The 20,454-nt window shown below is 39.4% G+C and overlaps 1 protein-coding gene across 9 annotated transcripts in view; it reads left to right on the forward strand.

Annotated features, from left to right (window-relative positions):
• NTRK2 (neurotrophic receptor tyrosine kinase 2) overlaps positions 1–20,454 on the forward strand; it is a 322,840-nt gene that overhangs the window by 175,657 nt on the left and 126,729 nt on the right. For 7 of the 9 annotated variants that reach the window (XR_004424692.1, XM_033123465.1, XM_033123461.1 and 4 more), the window contains one exon: positions 1,880–2,068. Coding sequence is in view for 8 of the 9 variants with exons in the window: in XM_033123465.1 (XP_032979356.1) it covers positions 1,880–2,068 (189 nt within the window). In the remaining variant the exon portion in view is untranslated. Of the gene's footprint in view, positions 1–1,879; positions 2,069–6,021; positions 6,561–20,454 lie in introns of those variants that run through there. The other 2 variants (XM_033123467.1, XM_033123468.1) reach the window with 2 other exon arrangements.

Raw genomic sequence — 20,454 nt, forward strand, 5'->3', positions numbered from 1 at the left:
ACTAGCTGGGGATTGTCCAATTGTTATCACTACATACGGTGATAATCCCCATATGAGGGGAAAATGGATCTTGGATTGGGTGATGGATTACTATGATATTTCATAGGGGGTTTAAAAATGTATGACACAACGACTTTTGTTTTTAGAACTGCAATGCTTCTCATTGAAATATTTAAGTGTGAGGGAAGAGGGAAAGAATGAATGGAGGTGCTGAAACATGCATCCTGGGGGGTTGGATGAAAACACATTCCCTTGCTCAGGAAGTAGTGATTCAGATTTCCATTCCCTAGGACGCATTTGCCTTGGCTGTGTATTCAATTCTGCCTTTTCATTGCCTTCCCTTTGTCTTTCCTTCTTATCCTCTCCTTCCTATCTTCCTCTTGGCTTATGCCAGTAGCCCTGGCCAGTGGTTGCTTTCTGTGGGACCCCACACCCATTCAGTACCCTGCAAAAACATATGTGTAGGGGGCTTTGTCTATTTTTCATGTATGGAGTGTCTACTTTGAGCTACCAGGATCTTAATTGTTTTGAAGCTTCCGTATAGACCTTTATCTTCATGAATCTATTTTTTATTGCAACAGCATGCGTTGAGTGGTCAATGGATAAATTGTTTAGACAATACACAGTAGACCATATTTATGGGCATATACATCCTGAGACTCTGGACTAGAAAATTAAAGTGTTATGTGAAAAATGCTATGATTATTGCTTTAGTATAAAGACATCTGTGGAATGACTCTATAAATAATATTAAGGGTAAAGGCAAAGCAGGTAAATTGCCATGGGATTGAGCTATTATTCTGTAGGCAAAAGTGGTGCAGCTACTGACAGAAGATACAGAGAGAAGGACACAGTAATAGGACAGGCCAATGCAATTCCAGTCTACCAGTTGTAAATTCTTTTAGTTATACCTAGTAACAATTCATACCCATGAAGCACATTTAAGTTTACCATACATCTTTATATCAGTAGTCTCATTCCAGTCTCATAGAATAACAAGCAGATATCCTTTTGCACATTTTCCAAATGTAATTGGATGTAGAGGTAGAAAAAAGGTGAGTGACCTGACCAAAGAGTGGAGAAAGGAACTCAGATCTTCAAACTCCTAGTACATCTTTCAGTACACAGTGAAACAGAATCCTAGATTTATGCTGGAGTTTCAATGAGTGAGTGTTCTAAAGATGTTCAGAGAACAGAGAGGAAAGCTATGTATTAAATTACAGAAGAAGGAAGTAAAGAAATTGGAACCCTCACACATTGCTGGTGGAGAATGTAAAAATGGTACAGCCACTTTGGGAAGCATTTTGGCAGTTCCTCAAAATGTGAAACGTAGAGTTGCCGTGTGACCCAGCAAGTCTACCAAGAGAAGTGAAAATGCATGTCCACACAAAATCTTGTACATAAATGCTCATAGCAGCTTTATTCATGATAGTCAAAAAGTTGAAACATCCCAAATGTCCATCAATTGATGAATGGATTAACAAACGATGGTATATCCATATAATGGGATATTATTTAGAACTAAAAAGGAATAAAATAATGACACATGTTACAACATGAATAAACCTTAAATACATTATGCTAAGTGAAAGAAGTGTGCCCCGAAAGATCACGTACTGTATGATTCTATTTACAGGAAAGTTTTAGAATAGGTAAATCCATAGAGATAGAAAGTAAATTTATGGCTGCATAGGGCTGGGATTGGGAAGAATGGGGAGTGACAACCAATTGGGATGATGAAAATGTCCTAAAATTGTAGTGAATATACTGAAACCCACCGAATTGTACACTTTAAATGGATGAATTTTATGTATATGAGTTAGAGATCAACAAAGACATTTAAAAATTACAGGAGCATATGTATTTTTTCCAACTCCAGGCCCGGCTTCAGTTATCAGCAACGATGATGACTCTGCTAGCCCTCTCCACCACATCTCCAATGGGAGCAACACCCCATCATCTTCAGAGGGCGGCCCCGATGCCGTCATTATTGGAATGACCAAGATCCCTGTCATTGAAAATCCCCAGTACTTTGGCATCACCAACAGTCAACTCAAGCCAGACACATGTAAGTACAGCTGTTTATACTTATTAGCCCATTTACTGCGTAGCTGTGTCAACAAGCATGTTTATCAGAGTCCTTGGCAGGGATGACTCAGGGGAGAAGGCAGTGAAATGTCTGAGGATTCCTGGGACTTTGGGACCATGGAATAGATCCTTTGATTTGTTGCTTATGGAATTCTTAGTGCATGTCTTCTGCTGGGCTTGGAACTGTGGGCAGTTACTGATTTCTCTTGGGATCTCTTTTCCAAAACCACTTGTCAACATGAAGTTGGAATCAAGGCATGCTTATCTTGAAAATGATAGAGACAGAAACCAGAAGTATCATTAGAATGCATATACATCAGTTACAGAAGACAGGCAATTGGTGAGATTTAAATTTGCTTTTGAAAATCATTCAAATAGGCACTATAGCTAGTTAGGAGGCACAGTTGCATACAGGTAGTATCAATTCCAGTAGTTCTGTATTTTTGTTCAGCCCTAATTCCCAGCATAAGACGTGTTGTGATGTCATGATAGCAAAGAGACATCACAGCAGATGGTGTGCATGTTAAGTATGCTGACTTGTAATTCCAGAGCCAGGTTAACCCATTAGCCTGTGTTGGAAGCTTGAACTTTTCTCAGAGATTCTTATCGTATTTTCTGAGCCACTGCTCAAATGCAATAAAGGGAGCACAGCCTTAAGGACAACAAAAAATAAAATCACATTGGACAAACAGGCCTATGCCACTAGAAGGCCAGGCCTTCCCTCACACATGAATAAGGGACTATGAAGGTTAGGCTATCAGGTGGCCCAGGCCCCAGGGGTTCCCTGGCACTGAATAATAAACACCTTCTCTCTATTTGTGTATTCTCACCCCATCTTAAATGCTGTTCTCCTGTGCTGCCTCAGAGGTAAGGTAGGACTATTGCAAGGTTAGGATTTGGGGACTGACATTCCATTGCGAACTCTAATGGAATAAAAAGGCTTAGTAATGAGAATCAGATCTTTTCATATATAAGGAAATACATGTGTTTGTTTTTTTTTTCCCTCCTATTCATTCAAATTTATCTCAAGGTATGTTTAATATTGGATTTGCGTTTAATCATTAGGAAGAACAGTGTTATAAGCTTTTAATGTATGAAACTGGACTCCACCACAGATTTCAGTTGACTATGTAATGTAACAAGATAAATAGAATAGCAGATGTGAAGAATATTGAGCTTCTTGAAACAAAAGGTATCAATTGAAGTCAAGGTATTATTAATTCTAATGTTGTGGACAAGACATGTAGAGGCATTGCTTAAAATTTGTATTCTTTGTTGAGATAAGCATCCTTCAAAGGTCCTTGAAATACCCTGCATGCTTAACAGTCAAATACTGAATAAGGCAAAGCAGGATATTATGATGGGAGAATCTGCCATCATTTTGATTTTTCTCCCTAGCAACAGAATACTTTGACACCCCTGTCACTCCAGTATCAGGCTGTATAATGTACTTCAGTTAGCCTGAGGCTGTATTATAATTGAGGTTGACTAAAATCAACCTGTCCTCAAAAGTTTGCTCTCCTTTGTCAATGGAGGAAAGACAAATCTGAATAATCAAGTAGATAGCATCGGCCCAACAAGTCCAATAAGAGAAAATGAGCAAGTGAGCAAGAAAGCAAACAAACAAACATAAACAAAAACAAGTGGGATATATAAAAGAAAGTGGACTCGATGGCTACTGAGTCTGTGGTTCTATCTAGAAGTGCTTTTTACCTGCAGAAATCCCTCAAGAAAGTTTCCATAGTTCGTTTCCTTAATATAGACTCCATGGAGAGTTTTGAAAAGGTTTTGGGTTAGATATTTTTACTATTTTGGAGGAGTCTTGATTTGGAGGAGTCTAGATGGCTCAGCCACTCTATGCCATCTGCTCTTAGAAGGAATTGGAAGAGACTTGAGGAGACCAGCCTTCTCCTCTCAGCTTCTGTCCTCTGCTGGAGGTATCTACACCATTGATTGTCCATTTGATGATTCCTTCTTTAGAAAGTCTTGCTGGGCCCTTCACCCAGCATCCTTACTCAGCTCAGCATTTATATCAAAAGAAATTTTCTTTCTTCTAAGCTTTAAGCCATATGCTCTTTCATGATTTGAACAACACTTAGAATCACACATCTTCTATGAATTCTTTTTCAAAGAAATGGGAATGAAGAAGCAATTTACTTCTCTTCTTCCCTTCAACCTTTCTAAAAGTCATTCTTTACCCCATAGTCATTTTTCTTTATCCTCAGTGTATCTGTGGCCTTTAGTTGTTCTGACTATGACCACTTTCTTGTACCCGTATGTGCTTCTACAGTCTTGTTTAGGTTAGATTGTAAGCTCCTAGAGAGCAGAAGCAATATCTGTGGAACGATTCCTTCATAGTGTGAGTTATGATATACTTTTGATGTTGGCCAGGTGTTTACCAGATGTGGCTATATATTACTGAAATAGTAATTGCTTACAGATTTGTAACAAATAAAGATAATCCATAGCCTTTTTCATTGGCTCTATTGCTATTAAACTTGCCTGCCTAATAGTTTACTTGTTAGACATGTTTTTAACAATATATTAGCCAATTTAAACAGATTTAGATAACAATTTTAGCAGAAATAATTTTCTAACCAAAAATCCCTTCTTTGAACATCCTAATTATAGTCGTCCAGAAATGAAGATGTTTCAGAAAGCATAGATCTGACACACAAAGGGATCTGTTGCTATAGGCCCATGCAATTTTGGGAACTTAGCTTTCAATTAAGTGATTCCCATTGAATATTTTTATACTTAATCTCTAAAGAACCTCTAAAGAAGGGCTCTTCCAAGAAGCTGGATAGGTTACTTCTGAAAAAAAAAAAGAAATTAAGAAGATCTCAGAAAAAGTTTAGAACTTTTCTCACATGATTAAAGCAAAATGATATATGGACAGTATGCCACCAACCTCTGGACCTATCAAGAGGCTTGGGCCACAAAACAGAAAATTTGCTTCTATTTCTTATATCTACCTGCTATTCAAAGTTGCTCTGCTATTCAAAAGCAACTTTGAATAGGAAGCTATATCCACGCCTGATGGAGGAGAATTCTATGGTTATCTGCACATTCTGGCCAGACAACATCTTGACGTCACTCCTTAGGATATATGTGTGATCTTACAAAAAGTTGTCCCAGTCTTATTTAGTGAATTGCAAAAAATTTAATATAGAAGGTGAAATTCAGTTCATTAAATATTTATTGACTACCCACAACACTCCTACAAAGCTAGGAACAGGAGATTCAGTGATAAGGATGGCAAGTTCGTCAGAGAGGCCAATGGTTAAAAATATTACCATAGAATTACAAAGCACTATGATAGGAAAACTTAGAGCAAGGGTCCTAAACCCCAGTTACCTACAGGATCATGCAGGTCAATGTGAGAAACAGGTCAGATCAGAAAGATGATATGCCATTGTGAAGGCCGTGCTGAAGCATGGGTCTCCTATTACCAGATTTTTCCAATAAGCATCAGCACTTATTATTTTATGTGAATTTCCCAAGATTTAAAACACGGGGTGGGATCACTAAATGACACCGGCGTGAGTTAGATTTGTTCTGTAGGCCACCACCACCACCTGTCTGTGACCCTGGAGTTAGACTTTAGAGAGCGCTTCGTACAACCACCTAATTTTACTTACAGACAATGCTCACAAGTGGCTTTACCAAAATTACACAGCCTCGATACTTGCATAGCTTTGCTTTAAAAACAACAAACGTGATCAAACCAGGTTTCTTTAAATAATGCATAAAATCATTTAAGTGAAGGGTGTTAATAAATTATATCCCCAGAAGTACTTTTTCACTATCAAGAGCTATGTCAGGTTTCATTTAGCAAGTCCAGAGATGGTTTGCAGGATTTTAGAGCAATCTGAACAGGGCTGAATCACTCCCGAGCACTTTCCAATAGCAAGTCTGTCTACTTTATTGCAGGGCCCAGAGGTTCCCCCAAGACCGCCTGATAATAATTTGGTATTTGGAGGCTCCTGTGTCACTGCAGGAACTAAAGGAGGCTAAATCCATGCCTGATGGAGGAGAAGAGTTCTATGGTTATCTGCACATTCTGGCCAGACAACATCTTGACGTCACTCCTTAGCTTCCATAACCTAGCCAAGCAAGAAGTTACCTTCCAGAGAGAAAGCAGTGTGCTCTAATGACTAAACCCTCAAAGTGCTATGCCACTTTAACTATAGACCCATCTCCTCGATCAATCAGAATGGCAAGATGGAGCTGAGGAGCTCAGCAACATCAAGTCTGGAGTTGGTCTTTAAGTCAACTAGTCCGTATAGACATGTCTGAAAACCACGTCGTCTGACAGCACGGGGTGGTTTCCCAGTAGGAGTTATAAGCTTGGCTCAAGGGCAGCTGTGCTGCCGTCCTGTCCTTGACTGCTGAGAAAATTTTTGACAGGCAGGGTACAATGGGAACACACCTTCTGGGCAGAAAGAAAGAAAGAAAAAAGAAAGAAAGAAAGAAAGAAAGAAAGAAAGAAAGAAAGAAAGAAAGAAAGAAAGAAAGAAAGAGAAAAAGAGGGAGAAAGGAAAAAAACACTAACCAGCATTGCCCCCAAATCATCAACCTTGGGTTCTCTTGAAGGATGGGAATGTGTTAGAGCTTCCCCTGCAGGAAAAGCAAATGCCGTAGACTGATTGCCATCCCTAAAATTGTGTCTTTCCTAGAACATCCTTGTAAATTAGCTAGGGTCCTAGACCGAGGGCCTAAATTACATGAGAACTGTCTCAAAATATGTACTGTATGTGTTCGTTCTCTCAGAGCATGCCCTCTATGTATATCTAGGGCTAGTGACTCCCTGTGGTAGATGCACATAAATAATTCTGACTTTTTTCCACTTTGAGTCCATTTCCAGTGAAATGGATCTTTATTGATTTCCTGCATAATGTGCCATACTTCTCCAGGTATTATAGTTTCTGTGTGTGTGTGTGTGTGTGTGTGTGTGTGTGTGTGTGTGTGTGTTTTCTTATTGGTTCCATGCTTATTAGGCAATTCTGTATATAAGCACAGATTCATAGACTAGCTAAGAATAAGGAAATAAGACATAATAAAGGGAGAGAGTATTTTAACAGTAGTTGAAAAGATCACACAGGGCACCCTTCGCTCCCCTTAACTGTCCTACTCACACTGTCATTGTGTTACCAACAAGGGCAGGCAATGGAGGTAATGTTTCTCACAGAACTGCAGAGGTTTTGAACATATATGCGACATTATTTTGAGTACACAGGAGCAAAAATTCTGAATTGTATCCAGGACCATAGGAGCTCATTAAATCAAAGGATGAGAGCACTGAGAGTTACCCGAGGTCATCTTCAGACTTGAGTGCCATCTGTGCCTATGGTCCATTTTGACGGTCAGGGATAGGATTTAAAAACAGGTAGAAACAATTGCTTTAGCACTTATCTCTGTCCTTGTTCTCTTAATTTTGTCTTTCAAAAGTATATTTTCTTCTAAGCGTTTAATTGGCCAAATAATAGCTGCTTTGGGAACTGTTTATTTCCCATTTGAAGGCCATGGCCTGCACTTTAAAAACAAGCTAAGTCCATTCTGCCCAGCATGAGTGTTAGGACAGAGAGAACGCACTTATTTTAGGATCCTTAGAAATTGCTTCGTGTACGGCACACTGGGTTGACAATTCATCCCTTGGGGGTCTTCATGGCACATCGCTTGAATTCTGTCGGTCCCAGTCCAATTCTCTCTGCCTCTTGGTGCCATAGTCCCCCATTGCTAGTTATAACAGCTTGATATTATATTCTCTTTTCAACTCCAGAGGAGATGGTAAGAAGCTATCAAATAATGCTTTAAAAAGCAACTTGAGGTCCCTAGAAGAAAGGAAATGAATACGTGCTGCATAATTACATTTACAACGTAAACCGTGTTATAAACTCCACCAAGATGAAGATTTGTTAGCAAACCATTTCCAAGCACATTTACAACAAGTAAAATAAGACACATCATTTTATTAGCATTTGACTGCTGGGTGATATTATTTGTTATCAAAAAGAAATACCACCTAGTTATACGATACCTAGACCTCTAGAGAAAACCCTTCAATCCTACATGTAACAGCTGAAAAGGAAAAACAATTATGGATTTAGGTTGAGGAGACACTCATAGTGATATTGTGAAACTGTTTTTACTTCCACATCATTGGCCAACCAAGAAGGAGTTATGCATCCCTCTCACATCAAACATTTGGGTCCAATTTCACCAAATCATCAGTGATGTTCTGGAAGCATGCCAGAAGATACAGACTCCTAATGCATTTGTTCTGGGTATTTCCCAAGGCCCAGCTCAACTGGAAAGTGGGTACCAGCAGGATGAACCTAATCAAGCTGCACCCCCATTTTGGTTTCCAGTTGGTCACTCATGCATGTGCCAGCAGATTGTGCACCAGGACCAGCTCAGCAAACACAAATGCAGAGGAGCCTCTTCTGTTGCTAAGAAGCTCCTGCCACCCAGATGCTTTGAACAATTGAGTGTTCCCTATGGTTAAGTTGAGATGGCATGATGGGAGTTTTCCTTGGAAGTGCCGCTCAATCCTTGATGGCAGCTATTAAAACAGAGTGTACGTTTTCTCCTTGTGAAGTGCAGATTTTTCTCTGCCTTTACTAGTTCTGCCAGCCTGAGAGGGTAATCCACTGTGGTTGGGTTTCTTCTCAGATTTCTCCTCATGCCAGCTCTCATTAGTGAGGCACAGTCTTGCTGCCCTTTATTCTCACTGACACTGTAGTCGTTTTTTGTTGTTTATTTGTTTTAGTGTTCTTTTTCTTGGTAGTTGTTACTTCTCTTGAAAGGCAGGTAATAGGAATTTGCTCCATACCATGGAAAGGAAAGAACTGGGGAGAGAAGTACTTCTAAATTCAACCTGCTGGCTATGCACAAAGGCAGTCTGGCTCCTCAGGCTCAGTCCCTAAGTGGGAGGAACGAGAGCTGCCTCCTAAGGGGGAGACAGCTGTCCACAGGGTTGTGAATCCGTGCTGCCCTCTGTCTGAGCCGGCTCCTTTTCGCTGAGAGAATGCTTCCTGTTTCTGAATGCCATGCCTCCCTCAGGGAAGGGTAAATCAGAAGGCAATATTTGTGGCCCATAGGAAAGGGATATGTCAATATTATAGTGACCACCAGAACTGAGGATGTTTCTAGGATGAGAATCTTTCAGTTTTAAAAACAGGACAGTCCCAGGCAAACCACAATGGCTTGGCCACCCGAGTTGGTATAGACGTGATGGTGTCTGCCAGTAAGACAGAATTGTCTTAATTACCCAAAATGCCTTCAGGTGTCCTAAAGTGAGACATTAAAACAAAAATAAATAATATAGGTTATAGTAGGCTATTTGGAAAACATAACAAAGATGAAATAAAAACTCACCTGTAATTCTGACTGGTAGAGAAAACCACTGATAATACCATTGGTATATATGGCTTTCTAGTCTTGTGAATATCCTTCTAATCTCCTTTGATATAAGGTCTAACCATTTGTGCCCCATCTTTATCTGCACTGACCTTTGTTCGTATTTCCGTAACAATGGTTCATCTTGGGTGGATTGTGCTGGAAAGTCTGTAGGAAGCACAGTGGGTGTATTATTGCCAGTATCAGGTTTTGTATTTGCTTCATGGTATATGGGGTTAAGATAGACTGGCTATGTCAGGTCTGGTCTGGAGTGATCCTAAATCCTGAGCAGCTTAGCTTTCATACAGTGAGCATCATAAAGGGGGTTCAGCCTGTGTGGTGGGCTGGGAATACTTAGGAAATAGAAGCTTCCTGTTCTGCCAAGGCAGGCTGAGGGCTCTGGTGTAGGGTCAGCACTTTTAATGATTCCAAACGTAGTATACGGCCCTCCTGAAGCAGACGATCACTTTCCGTCTCCCGGTTCTTCACCCTGACCAGCTAGCTCCTTTCAGGGGACTGAATGTGCTGCATCTTAAATGGCCAGGCTGGTTACATCTGATGTGTTTCCCACTATGCAGGCTGCCATTCTTCCACCCACGATCCCTGGGTGGTGCAAGAACCTCTGATGACTTGGAATCTCCCCTTAGATGTTCTACTTCATCTAAACTTGATGGAGTTAGCTGCCCAATAACCTCCAGTCTTTCTGTCTCAGGCATTTGAGCCTAAACCAGGGTTCTGGCAAGGGGACCTCTCTCAATAATAAGACAGCCAGTAGTATGCCAGTGTCACTGTTTTGCACAGTAATGTTCAGGTTGACAGATTCTAAAAATGAGTTCAACACATAAATTCCTATGATAGTAAGAGATTAGATTTGTATGATTTTGAGTCAAAGATGGTAGTGGTGGTGGGGGGAAGAATTCTAGAAAGAAAATAGTAATCTCATGCCTGGTTTCTGTATAATTTATTCTTATCAGTTACTGTACATGCTATGAATATGGGTAGACATCAACATTCTTTTTATCCTGTTGCTATTATTTAGCACATTTATTTAGCCATGCTATTGACCTTCTGGGTACATTAAAGTGGAACCCAAGCTCGTTATTAGATAATGATGCATTTAGAGTGAGTGCCATATTCCTAATGTTCCAACCAAGTGGTTGGTATAGAGGGGGCAGGATAAAATTCCATACTATCTAATTATATCAAAAAAGCTAGTCTCTTTGTCAGGGGTTGTCTTTACTACAAGATATTACATGATACACCTGCTTATAAAATAAGCAGAGATAGCACCAGTGAGAAGCCACTGACTTATTTACCTGCAAGAATAATGGAGTTTCAGATCCATTTATACTCTCATGCCCAGTACTCATTCCCACCCTTGCTCCTGAAAAGAATTTACTTTTGCAAGTGAGTTGGCCTTCAGTTTGTTGCTAAAGAACAGAGAGAAACTAACTGATGGCCCAGGGACAGAACCCACATTCTTATTTTATTTTAATAGAGTACCCCAGCCAGCTGGAGTAACTGGTCTCACATTGTCTCTGTCCTGGCTTTACTTTCTCATCCATAAATATAGATTCCTCATTCTGCCATCCTCCCTCCTTTTCTCTGTGTATTAGGGTTCAGGAACCATCACGCTAATGATCACATTTCTTCCTTGTTCCATTAATGCCATTTCCTGATACCCACAGAAGCAATTAGGACTCCGTATCACTGTTTGACCCTTATTTTGAGAGGGCCACTTTCTTCTTTCCCAAGGCTGTCACTTTTAGGGTGTTTCTTTCCCTCTTAAGGGCCTTTCCTTTGAGTTGATTGTAAAATTCCTATTTACACATAAGGTTTTAGTTTTCCTTGAACTCTACCTGGACCTTTACCAACATTGGTTTTGGAAGAGGAAAGCACACTTTCTTTTTTTATTATTTTTTTATAGTAAGATATTGGTGGTGGGGAGCTCTACCTTTGATTCCTGAACTCCTGAGCTTTGGGGAGGGAGCTGATAGCCAAGTAGCAAAGGGAATAAGCTTGTCACTCACTTCTTAAATCCTGCTTCTCCTCTGGGGTGAGGTATCCTCTCTGCTGTTCCCTACAGGTTGCATCCCAAGATTTAATTAAAATGGATGTTAGCTAGACTGGGGTCTAATAGCTGGTACCTGGATATGGTCCTTGATGTGAACGCCTCAGTGCTCTCTTTTGTTGTCTTAGAAGTTTCTATACCCTTTGCCCACTTTTGGAAAGAGGAGACTTGTGTGGATGGGTAAAGATGATGTTTGCCAAGGAGACTTCTCCGCTAATGGGCGTGCAGCCGGGGTGTTACAGTGATCCTGTCTCAGAGGTCTCTCTGCTTCCCCGCTGTGGGCAATGAGCCTCTTGCTGCTGGGCTTGCCTGCTGTCTTGCAGCGCTGGTGTCAGCAGTTCTGCCCTCTAATGCTGCACCATGATCTGTGGAGATGTGGGAGGCAGGGGTCTCTGTGGATTGCTGCACGTTGCTTAATTCTATTTTCCTCTCTTATATTTGATGCAAGAGGGTGGATCTAATACATGACTTGCATTCTTTTACTATGTTCAAACCCCAGGGCTTGTCCACGCATATCAATGTGATTAGTGGAGATTGGAATTCTTTATTCTACAGACATGTTCATGAAAATAAGATATGTTGTATTGGAATTTGTGCTGTAGTTGATTGTTCAGAGCCAAATGCGTATACCAATAAAGACAAGAATGTCAGATCTGTGGTCTCCGTTGCCTACTTTTGTCACTAACTAATAATTATTCTTACATAGACTTGAGAATATAATTCAGTGTTGGGCTTTCTAAAAGTACTACAAATAGCCCCCTAGAAGTTGCTCCCGTTTAGCTCCCAAGCGGCCCCTCTGGGCTTTCATGCAGCCCCCTCTTCACCCAGGCAGGGCCAGGAATAGGATAAGGGGAGTGAGAACTTCCCTTAGGGTACAGAATTTAAAGGGGTACCAACAATCTCAGTAATCAAGGTAAGTAATATTTTCATGCAGTATTTTAAAAGACAAAAATTAATGGAAAAAATAATCTATGAAAACAATGGCAGAATCTTAAATAAAGACAGGATCCCAGAGGGCTTGGATTGGTGAGGTGAGTACGGACCCCTGACAGGGTCAGATCCTGTCAGATCTGTGGTCTCCATTGCCTACTTTTGTAGGCAATTTAACATTTTAATATTTTTCAGCATAGAGGTTTGCATTAATTTTGATTTTTGAAAATATTGCTTTAAAATATCATTCATCTCCATTACTGAATTTTGGGCGTTCCCTTAAACTGCTTTCACCCTAGCCTGGCCTTGGACACAGACTCTTTCTGGCCTGGATCTTGTGTAGAGCTCTGGGTGTTGCAAAGCTCAGTTTTGTATACATTAGCTGCTGGGCTGATTAGCTTTCCGTCTCCTCTCCCTTCCTGCATTCTTGGCCTAATTGTGCTTTCACCCCCACCCCATCTGCCCCTGGAGATACATTTCACCGGCCCCCTTTTGCTCAGCCAGCCTCAGCACCTCCAGCACTAAGCATCCGTGCTATCCACTGAAATATCTGCAGAGACATGCACTCTCATCTTCTCACTGCACCTTTTTTTTTGTATGCGACTCTCCAGAGTGAGGAACTGAACAAGGCTGCCTGCCACCCCCTCTCCCCCCAAAAAACCTTTTAAAAAGGTAAAAAGGGTAGGATGGTCAGAAGACCCTCTCAGTAAATTTGAGAAATAATCTAGGAAAAAGTGGATAAACATTTAAAATATAAGTGAAATAAAACAAAACTATTGGATAGTGCTTTCTTTTCCCACATTTGTAGTTTTAGTATTACACTTGCTAAATTAAAGAAACAATTTTTGAGATTCTAAATACTCCGTTTTCACTCAGTCTATCCCTTGACGTCATGAACCGCATTGTAATGTCTGTATTCTTTACGATTTTTAAACAACCAGTATCTAATGCGCCAGGCCCTATGAGTTCCATTTTCACATTAAAAAAAAAAAAAAAATTCTTCTGAGTGCTGGAATATGAATATTATTAGTCTGTTTTTTTTTTTTTTTTAGCTGGGAAAACTGAAGTTCAGAGAGGTTACGAGGAAAAATAACAAACCCAGATTATACCCCAATATGTGGGAGAGTTTCTGTTCAGGCCCAGATCAGCCTCCTGGAAATCTGGGGAAAACAGTAGCCTAGGGCTACTGTTCACCTTTTCAAAACATAATATCCAGCAATTTTATAACTCTTTAAGAGGAATTGCAGTGTTGTTATGGCACGTTTCATGTGAGTTTATCAATGTATGCTGAGTGTTTTAACCTTCAAACATAAAGACTCGGGAATGCCAGATAGCAAGCAGTGAACTTACAGTTGAAGGAGAAAGCAACCAGTGGTTAGTTGACCCCAGGCCCAGTCTCTAACGGAAGGGTTGACACAGGGCCTGCTGGGATGGTCATGAGGTTTTCTCAATGGAGTTCTTATCAGAAATATTAAATAATCATGTGTAATCAACCCTTATTTTTATTTATTTTTTAAACTTTTTTTTTAATTTTATTTTTTAATTATAGTTGACATACGATATTATATCAGTCTCAGGTATACAACATAGTGATTAGACGTTTATATTTTGCTAATTAAAATCATGTAGAAATCCCACTCCCCCATCCCAGCCCATTCTGAAATGTTTACCTTTTTTGTTTATTTCAGAAAATCCTAGGAAAAGCATTTAATACTATAGGTCTCTAACCCTTTCTTGAATACATTCACTCCTCTGAGATTGGCACATCTCATTTTCTAGGTGAACTTGATGCCCATCTTTTCAAAGCCAGAGTTCAAAGAGAGCCAAGTATTTTAGGAGCAATTGGAGGTGCACCCATTTACTGAGTTTCTGTAGGCTGTGATATGAAGGTCGAGGCACCCAAGCCCCTGCCTGGGTCACCCTGCTCCAGAGAGGCCAAGGGGACACAGAGGCCAATACTGCCTTCTCGCTGACCATTCCACTGGCTACCGATTTTGGTGCCAGTCATGAGTGAACATCGTATAGAACAGACAAGTCACTTTTCTGGCTCACCTTCTGTGACTCATTCTTTCGTTTTCCATGCAAAGGTGCATGTTTTCAAACTTGTTAATTAAAAGGGGTTAAAATCCTTGTAGATCTTTAGCCTTTAGGAAGTTTTTTGAAAAACACAACTTGGCATTGATAACTAGCATTTCTTCCATGAGAAGAACATGCATCAGGAACTTCATAAGGTCAGAGGATGTCAAGGAGCTGATATTTTAAGCACCTACTTTATCACAGGCGTGTACGCTCACACAGATTTGTATATATGACAAGTACCTCATATTAATCTTTTAATAAGTGGAGCAACATGTGTTTCCCCAAAACGCCACATAACAAGTCTTAACTGGGCTTGATGCGTGCAGATGAATTAGAATGGTGAGGTTAGCCAAAAGGAACAAATTCTTTTCTGACCCAGTGTTGACTCTCTTAATTATCTTGATAACTTAGAAAAGACCAGAGTATGAATTATTCAATTGCAGTCCAAAGTCCATCATGACAAGTCATGAAACAATCAACATCTTGTTTATTAAAGATTTCCCGATCCCCTGAACCCCCGCATATATTAGCACAAAGCTTCAGAACTTGGGTAGCTCTGAAACCCCTTTGTGGAAGTGCAACCCAAGATCACCTTGGAGAGACTAACTAGAATGAGACTTCAGAGAAAAGGAGTAGAAATATTTCCAAAGAGGGAATTTGATGAGTCCTTTGCTTCCTTGGGAGTAGGAGTTGTGTGTGTTTCCGCATGTACCTAAGTACATTTGCCAATATGGAAAATTTTCCCAATGAAATGAAGTAAAACAAATCTCTGACTAATGAGACTGTCTGGAACCTTTAACAATGAAACTCCAGGATGAGGCCAGGTAGAGGGGATAGGGATGAAACTTCAGATTAGGCTCAGTGCATGTAATCAATCGTGTCTCTGTTGGATGATATGTGTAATCCGGAAGTCAGGTCTTACCTGGGAATTCAGTGGCGGTAGTCATTGAATGACATTGAAAATCACAGATGGGAATGTTTATTGACAGTTATCTACGTTCCTAATCAATGGACAAACAAGTGTGTTAGCATCTCTGGCTCCTGTAACAGTGCCCAGGACATTGTAGGTATCTAAGAAACATGTGGTAAATAACTGAATGAACAAATGAATGGATAAATGTATCTACTGTGTTTGTAATATTACTGTAGCTTTGGGGGAAAAATACATCTCTACTTCTCTGAGTATCAGGCATGGCTAGAAAAATTCTTCTCTGATTCTGTTAGGGACAGAAATTAGGCAACCTTTCCATTTGAATTGTATGTTTTCTACTCCAATGGCCAGGTCTGTTCACTGTTGGCTTTAAAGCTTTATTTCTGTTTTCTGTTTTTTTTTTTCTTTTCCAACTGTCGAGTTGTTTATGTTTTGAGAATTCTCCTGTCTGGTTTTCTAAACTGGGTTTCAGGTACACTAATTAGTGCCTTACATTTTTTGTTATGAGAGAATAATTTCTCAGGAGGCCTAACGTTGAAGTTCCAATGGTGACTTTCTGGGGAAGAATTGGCAACAAGATAGGCATGTAGAGGCTTCTAAGGGGAGACCACAAAGAGTAGGGATGGGAAAACTAAGCGAAGAACAATTCTGGAAAAATGACAACAGAGAATAACGTCATGGACTGAAAGCAGTGGTCATCAGGAAGAGTTGAGGCTCAGGGACCAAGAAAGGGCTGCTTGGAAGATGACTGGGGAGTCTTGTTGTCAAAGACTCAGAAGATTCTTGGTAAGAGGCAGGGGAGTTTCAGGACCAAACCCTTTAGATGCGTCAGGTGGTTCCTTCCTTGGACTAATAAGAAACTTTTATGTGACTCAAGGCCTAGACACCCCAAATTTGTGCTGGCTAATCTTGTAGTTAAAAATTGGCTCAGAAACTAAGAATTTGATTAATGATTGTTATCAACTAAGATTTAATTCTATCTCTAACACAATAATCACTCATACGTATTATACAGTTAATTCATGCCAGCCACTGTACAGTGTGTTTACATATGTTTATCTCATTTAATTTATGCAATTGTCCTATGTAATGGGCATTACTGTTACTTAAATCTCAAAGTTGAAGAAAATAAGGTACAGAAAAATTAAGCAACTTGCTCAAGGACAGGTAGCTAATAGGCAGAAGAGCTAGGATTTGAACTTAGGCAGTATGACTCCAGAGCCTGTTGTCTTAAGCACATATACTGGTGCCCATCTCTTTGCCTCTGCCTATCCATTCAGCCAGTCTCATTTCATGCTTTCTCCAAACGTACACACATTGGTTCACAAAACATTCGAAGCAGTTCACATTGGAAATTTAACTAATGTAATTGATGGGATGATATATCTGCAACGTTCTCATTTTGCCCATAGTTGAAGTCCTGAAATTCCTTCCTATACTATAAAAAAGTACTTTTTGCATTCTAAACAACCTATGATAGCACAGGTGGAGAATGATTTCAAATGGTGAATACCAGGGCCTCAAGTCCTCATCTTTGACGGAGAGCTACCCAATGGCAGCTGCATGGCTTTGGGAGGTCATGGTAGAGTCACATGGTGACCTTTTGTTTGAAGCTTTGTTCAACCTTTTTCTTCTCAAATACCCAGAAAAGCTGGAGGAGGCCAGTGTTGGAGGAGATCTGTACCTATATACCCTTAACCCTGCACTTTCCAGCTAGCCAGTTAGCTATTGGCAGTCATCAGCAAGCAAAAGCTTTTGGACCTGTGATCTTCATTGTGTGGTGCCTGTTGTTGTTGTTGTCGTTTGTGTGTGCCTGTGTGCGCATGATATTAACTGGAGATGCTTTGCAAAAATCAAATTCCTGCGTCTCGACCAATATCCATCACATTCAAATTGCTAGAGGTAAGGGCAGAGAATCTACATTGTCAAGAAAACCCCTAGATGATTCTGAGGCATGTTAGAGTTTGGGGATCATTGCTATAGGCCAGACCCACTGTGGAAGGTTCTCTTCTGGAAGGACCATGAAGCTGGGCGAGATGAGGAGGCAAGTACTCTAAGGACAGGCTTGTACCTTTGTTGCTGGTAAGTTTTACCTGGCTCTTCCTCCTTTGCTGACATTTGGCTACCCTCTCTTGTCAGCGTAGAGCTCTTACAGGTCTCTAAACATGGAAATCTTTCACTCTGTATGGGTTAGGGCATAGGAATTGTGATTTGAAGGGTATAGTATATATAACACAGAGGTTTAAAAGGCATTTAAGAAGTTGTCTTGTCATTCTAGGCACAAGTGCAATGTCTTCATGAGACAATGGCTACCATCTAAACAGTCAACATGGAAATGGAGTTTGGTAACCAGATCCATTTAGGAATTAAGGATTCCCTATGTACTAACAATATATTTAATACAACAAAACAGGTAAACAAGTAGCAAATGAGGAATCTCCATTTATTTTTTCAAAAACACTTTATAAACTTACTAAAATGAAAAAACTCTGAAGCTCTACTATTTGAAGTGGAAAAGATCCAGTAGATTGCAAATTTTGTAATCTAAATTCTGTAATCCACATAAAATCAACAAAATGCAGAAATGCCCAAACTTGGTCAGATTAAGCTCAACACTGCTGATAATTCTATATCAAAATGATTAGGAACTATACAGTTGCCTCAAAAGTTTACTTAAAAAGTCAAGTTCACTAACTCAGTTAATTTCCTTCAGAGAAAATATGCTATCATATTGCAAAATGGTAAGAATGCTAATTGTTGTATAATTTAGTATTCACAGCATAAGGAATTATTGGGATATTATTTTATCTCTCCTCACAAATTCTTAAATTTCTTTTGGAATTTCATCCTAGGTGATTTGATCGGTACAATATAATGTAAGAGGTAATGGGATTTAAGGAGAGAGATGATTGAATCACCATGTCCCAATAAAAAGTGTTCAAATTGAATTTCACTACATAATGAAGTCTGCTTCAACTTACCTTGACATAAATAAGATTGGGTAAGAGAAACCAGAAGTAAATCAAATAAATTAATAAAACTATCAGAGCTGCTTCAATTTTGTCCCCTAGACAGTGTCTGCTTATTTGTATAATAAAATCTGCTCTTATAAATTAAAACCCTGGCATGCCACTGAGTTGAAAGGAAAAATTTAAGGAAGAGTAAGTAAATTTTTGGGCCTGATTAGGGTGCCTTGTAGTTTCACTAATATCAATAGTCCCCTTGAAAAATGAAACTAGAAACCGAGAAGAATGAAGTTCAACTTTCGACTAGACTTTTTAAAAAAAAAAAATAAGATTGGAGATACAGACATGCATGCAATATTTATGATTAGCTGTTCTTCATATTTTCCTAATTATACACATTTACTGAACACGAGGGCATTTTTTCCTTTTGTCTAGACGGAGGCTATGTCTCCATCGCATAATATATCACGGTATTTGTGAGTCTTGTGCAAAATTGAATTTGCATTTTTGCCACCACTCATAGGGAGTTCATTATCTTGCAGTACAACCACTGGGAAAAATACAATTTTCAGTGTTTAATAAAACTGTGGTCTTCCCATAATGCTTACAATGCTTGAGCAATTTGTTAGGCACAGTTTATCACAGACACTTAACACTAATTATACTGCGTATAGTGCTAGTAAGAGTGATTTTAAATATTTCCTTTATTTAATATATTTCAGTGCATACATGGTATTTTGCAACTGCACTATTGTTTGTATTTCTCAGAATTGAGGTGTGTTCTCAAAATGTTAAACATAAAAGATAAAGCCTAAGCTAAATATACAATGAGTAAAACATATACTGAATGTGGTCGAGAGGCCAGGAAACGGATGGGAAAAGGCTGTCTTCTTGCGTAGACTAAGGCAGTAGAAAGAAGTAGTACATTGGCCTGAAATGTGTCTACTGGACTAACCAGTAATTTCTAACTCTCTGGGGTAGAGATGATCACTGAGGCACCTTCAAGCTACTCAATTCTAAAATCTGTGATCTAATTAAGCCCTGTTTATCAAATAGTTAAGTAATTTCTATATGGCTTTACTAATTAGAAACCTAAAAAACCAGAAACCTAGTTTCTGATGATACCTTAAAAATAAGGTTCAACTGACAAATCATTGAAAGAGAATCAAATTCTAAATAGTGAGGTCCAGACCCCAAAATATGATATCCAGCTACCGTATGAAACAGCTTCCTGAAGAGCAGCTATTGCACATTCGCAATTTTAGCAGCCCTAGAGCTGTATATTAAAGACACGATTTAAATATGAACCACATTTAGTGTTCTTTGTGCTGTAATAAATCGAGTACGTAAAATGAACTTGTAGTGGAAAGGAAGTTATCTTTGTGTGTGTGTGTGTTTAATAATCCTGAGAAGCATTATATTAAGCACATGTAAAAGCTCTAAGCTAAAAAAAAATAAACAGAGTTAGCTTGGGCAACTTCAGAAGGAAAATGTTTCTTGAGGACCTGTTTCCTTTGAGGTTTTTTTAAACCCCTTATTCAAAATGGTTTTCCAACAGCAATCTAAGATGCTGTGCTTTCTTACATTAAGTGTCTACCAACAAATGAGTTATCCAGAAAGACGAGATCTTCAAAGAACTCAGAAGACACTATAGATGAGAAATGGGATTTTAGTTCTTTAGGTCAACATTGTATGCTTTTGTAGATATATGTGACCACTACAACGAATTAGCTGTGGACTCAGCTAAAGCAGTTCCATGCAAAAAAAAAAAAAAAAAAAAAAAATTCCAGAGAGAAAGTCAAGGTTATCATACTTTATCAGGTTGAACTTGTATTCCCCATATTTTCCATTAAAGGAGAAATTTCAGTTTGGTCCGTGGATCCATGGGAAGTTGCTTCTCAAACTTGTCTAGCTGTTGGTCCCCTAATCGCCTAAATGTCCAACATTTGATGGCTTGGAGAAATGTAATTGCTACCAGAGCAGTGCTT

Source organism: Rhinolophus ferrumequinum, chromosome 12 (genome assembly GCF_004115265.2).
Source record: "Rhinolophus ferrumequinum isolate MPI-CBG mRhiFer1 chromosome 12, mRhiFer1_v1.p, whole genome shotgun sequence".
NCBI lineage: Eukaryota > Metazoa > Chordata > Mammalia > Chiroptera > Rhinolophidae > Rhinolophus > Rhinolophus ferrumequinum.